This window comes from Eucalyptus grandis, chromosome 11 (assembly GCF_016545825.1).
Source record: "Eucalyptus grandis isolate ANBG69807.140 chromosome 11, ASM1654582v1, whole genome shotgun sequence".
NCBI lineage: Eukaryota > Viridiplantae > Streptophyta > Magnoliopsida > Myrtales > Myrtaceae > Eucalyptus > Eucalyptus grandis.
Genome location: NC_052622.1, coordinates 45,850,333 through 45,859,218, shown reverse-complemented (window position 1 = coordinate 45,859,218; position 8,886 = coordinate 45,850,333). Strand labels below are relative to the sequence as shown.

Below are 8,886 nucleotides of genomic sequence, written 5' to 3'. Positions count from 1 at the left end.
AATGGTCACATGCATTTTTCCTTGCTTAGATTTTAGTGAGTCTGCAAAGGCCCTCACTTGGCAGGGTGGGGGGTGTTGTGGCCCATGCAAGCCTATTTAAAAAAAAAAAAAACGAAGAAATAAAAATGATAAATAATAATAATAATTCGAAAAATATTAAAAAATTATAAAATTTGTTTACATCAGTACCAATCAGTTTTCGTAAGACAATTAACATTTACGTTAGTGATTTTTGACAATCTAGTTTAATTTCATTTCGATTTTATAATTGCTTCATAGGAGCTTTGCCACGGATTTCAAAAGTTTGGGTCAAATTGCAAGAAAAATTGAAACCTGAAGGGATAATCCATAATATTCAGTAAAAGCTAAGACCAAAATGTAAACCCCCTCGAATTTGTCGAACATTATCGCAAAAATTCGATTCATTAAGGAGGGGTGAATTGCCACGGCCAGAAAAACTCGAGGGGGCAAGATGCAAAATTCCAGAGCACATATTCAATTGCTCAATTTCGCTCCGCCTTCTCCTTCGCCTCGCCTCAAAAACCCTCTGTAAAACCCTAGCTCGAACCAATCCGACAATGGGGAAAATCCCGCCATCCTTCAGGTCCGCCGTCTCCACTCCATTTGCGGCGAGGAAGCCGCCGCCGTCCTCCCTCGCCGCCGCCGATTCCCCGAAGCCCCTCCTCCATTTTCCCAGGAAACCCGCCAGGGCTCCCCGGAAAACCCGAACCCCGGACTCCCTCCCGGAGCCGGCGCCCGCCCTTCCCCAATTCCGATCCCTCTTCCAGTCCCCGGACCTGTCGGAGGCCAAGAAGGTCTTCAGCTCCGTCGTCGCCGCCTCGAGGTCGCAGCTCGACCCCCGCCTCCACAACTCCCTCCTCCAGTCGTACGCCGCGGTCGCCTCCGTCCGCGACTCGATCGCGCTCCTCAACCACATGGTCAAGGCGTCCCCGACCTTCTCCCCCGAACGGTCGACCTACCACGTCCTGCTGTCCCAATCCTGCAACGCCCCCGACGCCTCGCTCGCCTCCGTCCGCCAAGTCCTCAACTTGATGGTCAACCGGGGGGTCGCCCCTAACCAGGCCACCGCCGACGTCGCTGTCCGGTCCCTCTGTTCTTCCGGCCGCGAGGACGAGGCCGTCGAATTGATCCGAGAGCTGTCTTCGAAGCAATCGCCTCCCGACACTTACACGTACAATTTTGTTGTCAAGCATTTGTGCAAGACCAGGGCTTTGGGTACTGCGTACAATTTCATCGACGAGATGCGTGAGTCTCTGGGCGTGAAGCCTAATTTGGTCACGTACACTATACTGATTGATAATGTCTGTAATACTAAGAATCTGAGAGAGGCGATGCGGTTGGTCAGCGTATTGAGCGAGGAAGGGTTTAAGCCCGACTGTTTTGTTTACAATACGATAATGAAGGGGTATTGTATGTTGAGCAGAGGGAGTGAGGTGGTTGGGGTTTATAAGAAGATGAAAGAGGAAGGTGTGGAGCCTGATCTTGTGACCTACAATACTTTGATTTTTGGGTTGTCGAAATCAGGGAGGGTAAAGGATGCGAGGAAATACTTGGGCATAATGGTGGAGGCGGGCCATTTTCCTGACGCGGTGACATATACGTCGTTGATGAACGGAATGTGCAGAGAGGGGAATGCAATTGGAGCATTAAGATTGTTGGAGGAGATGGAGTCTAAGGGGTGTAGTCCGAATTCTTGCACATACAATACATTGCTTCATGGGTTGTGTAAGTCGAGGTTATTGGAAAAAGGGATCGAATTATATCAGATGATGAAATCTGGGGATATGAAGCTCGAGACAGCTGCTTATGCAACCTTTGTGAGATCACTCTGTAGAGACGGTAGGGTGGCTGAGGTTTATGAGGTTTTCGATTATGCTGTTGAGAGCAAGAGCTTGACCGATGTTGCCGCTTACACTACTCTTGAGAGTACTCTCAGGTGGTTGATGAAGTCAGAGAACAAGGTCTTGCAGTCTAACTGGTATGTCATTTTTCTCTAATCTGGCAAATTTGTCTTGCCTGCTAGTCCTATTATTCATTTCTGTCTTGTTTACTTGATGGACAGAAATGTGTGTAACTGCGTGACTTAACTGGTCTGTTAGATTGTAACCAGAGCACTTCGCTTGTTGTCAAGAAAGCACCCAACTTCTTTCTTCTCCCAAACCATACCATATTTGCTAATAAGTGGCACATTATCTAATGAAAGCACTACTCCCTTGAATTTCACAATTACACAGAACAGTTGCCACTGAAGATTTCAGTAAACTTGAGTTTTTAGTTTAGATTGGACTAAAATGGTTTGGCGCCTAATTTGTTCATGAGTAATTCAAAAGTCAATATTTTTCCTGCTCTGTTGCATGACAGACGCTTTATCTTAAAACCATTAAGTTGAGTCATCAAATGATGGAGATGGTCGCTGGTTATTTATGCTTTCAGTGGTGCTGAGTATGAGATGAGAAATTTGATTCTGATAGTAATTGATATGATACAATTAGGATCATTTAAACATTTTGGCCTCGACAGATTGTTTTCCATTCTGCTCTCATTTCATCCACCCCTAACTCGGGGATGGGCTGGATAACATGAACAAACGATGTTTTTATTCATATGTATTGGAGTCTATCTGCTTTAATAATTTTCTACTCTAATATAGGTGAACCAATACTGTGTTGACGCTGTGTATTACTTTGTGGTAATTGGGTTCTTTAAGATGATCTTTTCTTTCTTGGTATGTCATTCCAGCTCTCCATAATATCACCGCAATTTGCTCTCTTTGATTTGGCGCTCGTCACAGCTAACATCAAAAGAGCTGTATGCAGAACTTTGGAGCATGATGTAACCATTGGAAGTATCTCCGAAGCTGAACGACACTTGTAATGGAATCTCTACAATGGACTCTTTCAGACACACAGATGATTGTTGTGACACTCCATATTTGTGCCAAGTTTCCAATTATATTTGTTACAAGGATACAGGGGAACTGAACTACTTTGAAGAAGAGCAAGAATTGGGTGTTCCATGAGGAGATCACTACCGACCATCCCTTTTGCATTCAGCCACCGAATATCACCATGGCAGAGTAATAAAATCATCACTTGTCTGTGCCCAACAATTGGGTTTGGGGGCCAGCGGTTCTGTAATGTCTTCTTATCTTCTATCAATTTTTAAATGACATGTTGGTTTCAAATGTCCACCTTACTTATACTCTCTTCTCTGGTGAGGTCTGTACATGAAATTATGTTTTCAGCGTCTATTCAAGAACATTATGGGCTGGCCTTTTAGAGATTTAGGAAATGGTCCCGTTATGGGACTTTAGATTTTGACCGGATCCGGTATTGTAACCTCAGAATAAGTTTAGAGGTGTATTTCTGCTGCGGTAGATAAGTACAGAAGATGTTCTCTGTTTTCTTTTTGAGTGTGTTCCCTGCAATGTGCTTTCTGAGTATTTTTGGCCATAGAATCAGCGCAGCAACTAGCAAGAGCAGACAAACCTGTCTATCAGAGCACTCTGCTCGTGCTTGCCAGTGTCATTATTTCTTCAGGCTCACTTCAATATTCAAAACATGGGATGATGATCCAATGTCCCCCTGTCTCAACTCTCACATGAAACTTGGGCTATACTGACCTTTTTCACTTGCTGTGTCTCTGCTCATGATTACTGTTGGAAAAAGCCTGATTTCACTGTTTAAGTTATTGATAGTCAGAATACTGTCAAGAGACTTGAAAGAAAGAAAGAAGCACTAAGGTTTTGCGAGAATTATTGCGTTTAAACCTAAATTTTGTCAATTAATTTGCTCAATCAATGTCGATGAACATTATCACAAGATTCTTATAATCAAAATTTTAATTCTCTCAGAACTTAACTGGTGGACATTTATAGAGCTATTGAACATCATCTTTAACCACCGACCAAAAAAAAACAAAAAACGTCATCTTTAACCGTCCAATGGGTTTCATTGTCTTCAATGCAAGAGATTCATGATGAACACGCAATCGTTATGCAAGAATTCTTAGATATTTTGAATACATCAGGCTAAAAATCACCTTTTTCACGTTATTGTAGCATGGATTCAAATGTTCGAACATAAAGTAACTGAGGAAGCGAGATGAAAGTTTTTTATAATATTGCCTCATGAGAAAATTTGTATAAATTGTTCCTCAAGCCCATGTTTTAAGTAGTGTCAAGCTTTGAGACCAAGGGATGGCGATGGCCATCACTTACCCTTGAGGTCCATTTTTGCTGTTGGGTTTTACTGTCGGTCTTTTGCCTTGCAATTTCGAAGCACGCAAAAATATGTAAACTTTAAATTGTGAAACCATGATATTATGATCATGTCATATGGACAAATTCTTCTTACAATCATGTAAATGCCTAGAATTAAGAACTTTAAATTATGAAACCATAATGTTGTGATCATTAAACTGTTGTGCACAAATACACATTCCTATCATTAATTATCCTGTTATATTTACTTAAATTGTTTTCTTTTGTCTCCGTTTAGGCATCGTGCCTATCTAGTGGTACTGTAGCCAGACAGATTTTGAAAGAAATATTAAATATTAGCCAAATTCACATTCCTATCAATACCCTCTACTAACTTTTGCAATTCAACCCATTTTGCTCTCCCAACGGCAAGCCTAGCTACTTCTAGCTAGCTAGATTGCTCACAATCTGTTTTGTCTCCCTTCGCACTCTATCCTTTCTTCCCCATTAAATTATTATTATGTATTTTTTTTATAAGAAACACTTCTTTGGCTCCTCAATCTGCATTCCCCACATGTAGTCAAATTGCTTGAACCCCATTCCTATGGCCCTTGGAAAGCAGACAAAACGTTCAGTGCCAGCCGTTGATTGTCCACAAACCACCTCTCAAATTAATCTTTGATCAGATTTAGATTCTGGTCTGAAGATTGATGAATACGCATGATGATGATATAGATCAAAGATAACACCAAATCACAAACAATGATTGGGAGGCAAGAGAGCATCGAGCTACCCATGACCCAATACTTACTGTTCCTTTCCTCTCCTTAGGACAGCTATCTCTCAATTTTAAAAAAGATTATGTGAAACCGCCATACGTTGCATGTTGAATGACCATAGGCCATAGGACTAATTAAAACAATACCGAACGAAATGGGTTTTGATGTGTTCACCTTCTGCTGGCCAAAACAATTACATGGTTATTAAAATAGTTAGGGTGACCCACATTCCCAGCACATGCAAATTCTGCAAAATTTTCTCATCATATGCCAGTTTCTGTTTGCAGCGTCCTCTATATATATGAAGAGAAGGAAGGGTCACAGTCCACTTCAAGCCTCATTTCCGAGATTCGAGTTTAGTTTTACCGATCAAAAAGCCCACCAAAAGAAAAACAAAAGGAGGGCAGAAATCAAAAATGGCAAACTCATCCTTCATGGAAGGTGTGCATCTTCCTCTTAGGTCAATTAGCTTGCCCTCAAGATTACCTTCAAGCTCTCTCAAAATCGTATCCGAATTGTCCAAATTCAAAGCCTCAGATTGCTTTTCGTCCTCCCTTAGAGCCGAAACCATCCAAGCAAACATGGCGAGGCTTGCCAAGCTGTACGTCAGCGTCGAAGAGCTCATCTGCGCTCCCCTCACCCAGCAAGCTATTCTTCGAGACCGAAATGGTAAAGCGATGCAGGAGGTAGTCGACGAGTCGCTTATGTTGTTAGATGCTTGTGGGTTCGCAAGAGACTTGATGGGGAGGATGAAAGATGAAATCCAGGATCTACAGTCCGCGATCAGAAGAAAGGGCGGAATAAATTCGAGCATTGAAAGCCATGCTCAGGGTTTCATGAGTTTTAGAAAGAAAGCCAAGAGGGACATAGCAAAATATCTTGGTAAATTCAAGACCCTGTCAAGCAAAAACCTTAGTAGTTCATCAAAGTTTCTCAATCTGGATGACCATCTAGTCATGGTTGTCGAAGTGTTGAAAGAATTGAACCTCATCACCATTTCAATCTTGAAGTCCATCTTGATCTTTGCCTCTCCGGCAAGGACCCATACAAGGACCGGTGGGTGGTCATTGGTCTCAAGGCTGATGCTCTCAAGCGAGAAAGGCGTGAAGAAAGTCTTCAATGAAGTGGAGAGTGTGGACTGTGCCGTGAGCTCCATCCATGGACATGTAATCCGGAAAGCCGGCGCCGGGGTTGAAGCTCTAAAGGTGGCGCCAGAGAGACTTCAGACGCTCGAACGCTGCATGGAAGGGTTCGAAGATGGAGTGGATCGACTCTACAAATGCTTGATTCGAAACCGGGTGTCTCTTCTCAATGCATCGACAGCTCCTTGAGGATGTGACAGCTTCATGTCTCCCAATGGTCACGGCATCCGAATATTAAAGGACTGTCTAGAACCTATTTTTTGTACTGAATTTTTGTATAAAAAATTGATCGTTTATCGATTGAATCAGTGTCAACATTGTTCAGTATTCTTTCTACTTGAAGTTCTAATCAAACAAGGTAACACATCATAGCACTGATATTAAAGCCAAGTAATGCACAAACAATCACAAGACTTGGGAAACACCGACGGATGTTAAGTTTAGACATGAATGAGACCAGCTAATCAAATCGATTAATGAGAAAAATAAATTGTAAGTGTGTAAATTCATACAAGCATGTCATGTTTGGTAATAATAATACTCTATGTCATATCATTTTTATGAATTAATTTTATGAATCGTATTTGATATTTGTGTATTGAGCATTATTCTATGAAATGAGGTCACTCTTTGCAATCCTATAGTCCCGGCGATAACTTGGCAATGACTAGGTGCGATGTCATATGATCACATGGAGCAAGAGGAGACACTACATAGACCGATAAAAAGGCATAAAAATGTCTCACTTGTGTCACCACGACTCCTTGACGTTAAAGCAAATCATGAGTTAGGACATGGCGAGGCAACCGGGGTATAATGGGAATTAAAAAAAAAGTTGTAGACTCAGCTTATGGAGAGTTTAATTAAAAAAAGAAAAAAAGAAAAACAGTTGCAATACGAGAAATTTGCATAAATTTTTGTGTGATTTCCATGAGATCCAATATAAATCTCACTATTAATTTCTTAAACAAGCATCAATCAAATCAATAGAGTAGCACAATTACTTGTAAACGAATAATAACATAAGAATAATAGCTCATACCGAGTGATTGTATTTCTGGATAATTTATTACATGAAATTAAGTTTACTTTAATAATCAGTTGTGATATTTATCTTGAAATAAAAGATATGAGAGGAACACGAGGGATAATTTCTTGACATTAGTCTTCAAAAGCTTTCACTGAGGGAGAATTGACTTAAGACACTTGATCCCTTTTAGAACACAAGTTCTTAGTCATCTTATCAACTCGAGTATTCTTTGAGGTTACAAAAATATTCATTCCCAATAGAATTCTACGATTTACATTCATGAAATATCATATTTATGTTGAGATATAAATTGTTATAATATATCCCGAGAACTCAACCCTCATTGTGTGTGTGTTTATATACACACAACTTTGAAAGTAATAACTAGAGTTTGCATTGCATTTAATTAAGTGCGTCCAGGCTTAGGAAATTAATCTTGTTGTTACCAATAATTAGTTTTCACTAAATGAAGTGCTTGAATTATAAAAACTAGACAACGCCTCCCGTTTTAACGTATGTTACGAGCTCTTCGTAAATATTCTTGAGAGACAAGGAGAACCAAATCCTCGTGGGTCGACAAGGAGGTTGTATTTTTCTATTAAGTGCTTCCGGTTAATGGAATTAGAGCCACTACGTCTTGTTCATCTGCATGTAGTTTTTTTTTCAAATATATGTAAAGTATTCGAATAAATTCGCCTTGTTGGCTTCTTGTCCCCAGAGGACAGAAGCAAGTACTGTTTTTAAACAAAGATTCAATGATTAGCCCCTCCTCTAATAATGCCCAACAACATATTTAATCTTTTCTAATCAGACACAGATCCATTTGATAGCCGAGTTAGATTTTACGTTAGCTAAAATTCATATAATTAATCGTGTTGGTCGATCGAAGAGACATATGAGATTTTTGAAGTTATATTATAAACATTATTATCTCTTACAGACATCTTCTAAAGGACGGATACAAGGTACATAATATATGGAACGATTTGGTGATGAAAAGGTATTATTTTAGTATGTAATGTCCCCAATTTTGTTGAGTAGAATTACTACAAACATACGGCGTGCTTCCTTGTGTAGCGTTCAGTCGAGAATCATATGGACTTTTCGCTTGGGCGTTTGATTTTCAGTTTTGTGAGAAGGCGATTTCGCGATGAAATTATTGGAAAAAGATACGTGGCTCACTCTGTCACCTTCCTTTTTAGGGAAAATTTATGAGACGCACGATAAAATTTATGGAAAAAGATCCTGATGCCATGTGCTTTATGCCCCGCAAACCTAAAATCAGTTCATGGCCGAATCTTGGGAGAACTGATTCGAATTTCGATTTCAAGGCTGGAATTACCAATTCTTTATTAAAAAGTAATACTTTTGCACTCATCAAGAATATAATCACTTGATCAATATATGATTTTGTAGAGAAATGGTCTAACTTTTTATTATTATAGAATTTGATTTTCACACAAAATAGAAAGTGGATCGATTCCTAGTTCTACCCCATAATCATAACGAGGAACTGTATCAGAACTGGGATTTCTAGAATCGATCGATTTGCTTTCCAAATCCAAAAATTTAGAGCCGAAGGACACAGGATGTGTCGACAAACAGTGTGGATCTGGGGGCGGTGGTGACACGTGCAAGTTCAATGAAGAGAGAGAGTGGAGAGGACAGAGGAGAGGAAAAATGGAAAATTAGACCTTTTCTTTTTGTTGGATA

General features: G+C 40.3%; 2 protein-coding genes across 5 annotated transcripts; both read left to right on the top strand.

Annotated features, from left to right (window-relative positions):
• Window positions 1-469: 469 nt before the first annotated feature.
• LOC104420771 (pentatricopeptide repeat-containing protein At2g17670) lies at window positions 470-3,427 on the top strand. Of its 4 annotated transcripts, XR_005547918.1 has the most exons (3): window positions 470-1,999; window positions 2,672-2,746; window positions 2,838-3,427. XR_005547918.1 is itself a non-coding variant. In XM_039305747.1 (2 exons), coding segments are annotated over exons 1-2 (1,422 nt in total). In that variant the 5' UTR covers window positions 470-578; the 3' UTR covers window positions 2,839-3,427. The 4 variants fall into 4 exon arrangements, 3 of the variants coding, with proteins under 3 accessions (XP_039161681.1, XP_039161679.1, XP_039161680.1); XM_039305747.1 differs by lacking the exon at window positions 2,672-2,746; XM_039305745.1 differs by lacking the exon at window positions 2,672-2,746 and having other exon boundaries at window positions 2,761-3,427.
• A 2,155-nt stretch (window positions 3,428-5,582) lies between these two features.
• Window positions 5,583-6,332, top strand: LOC104420772. Its single transcript, XM_018862486.2, has one exon. It carries the CDS (start codon window positions 5,583-5,585, stop codon window positions 6,330-6,332), a length of 750 nt encoding a protein of 249 aa, XP_018718031.2.
• Window positions 6,333-8,886: the final 2,554 nt, after the last annotated feature.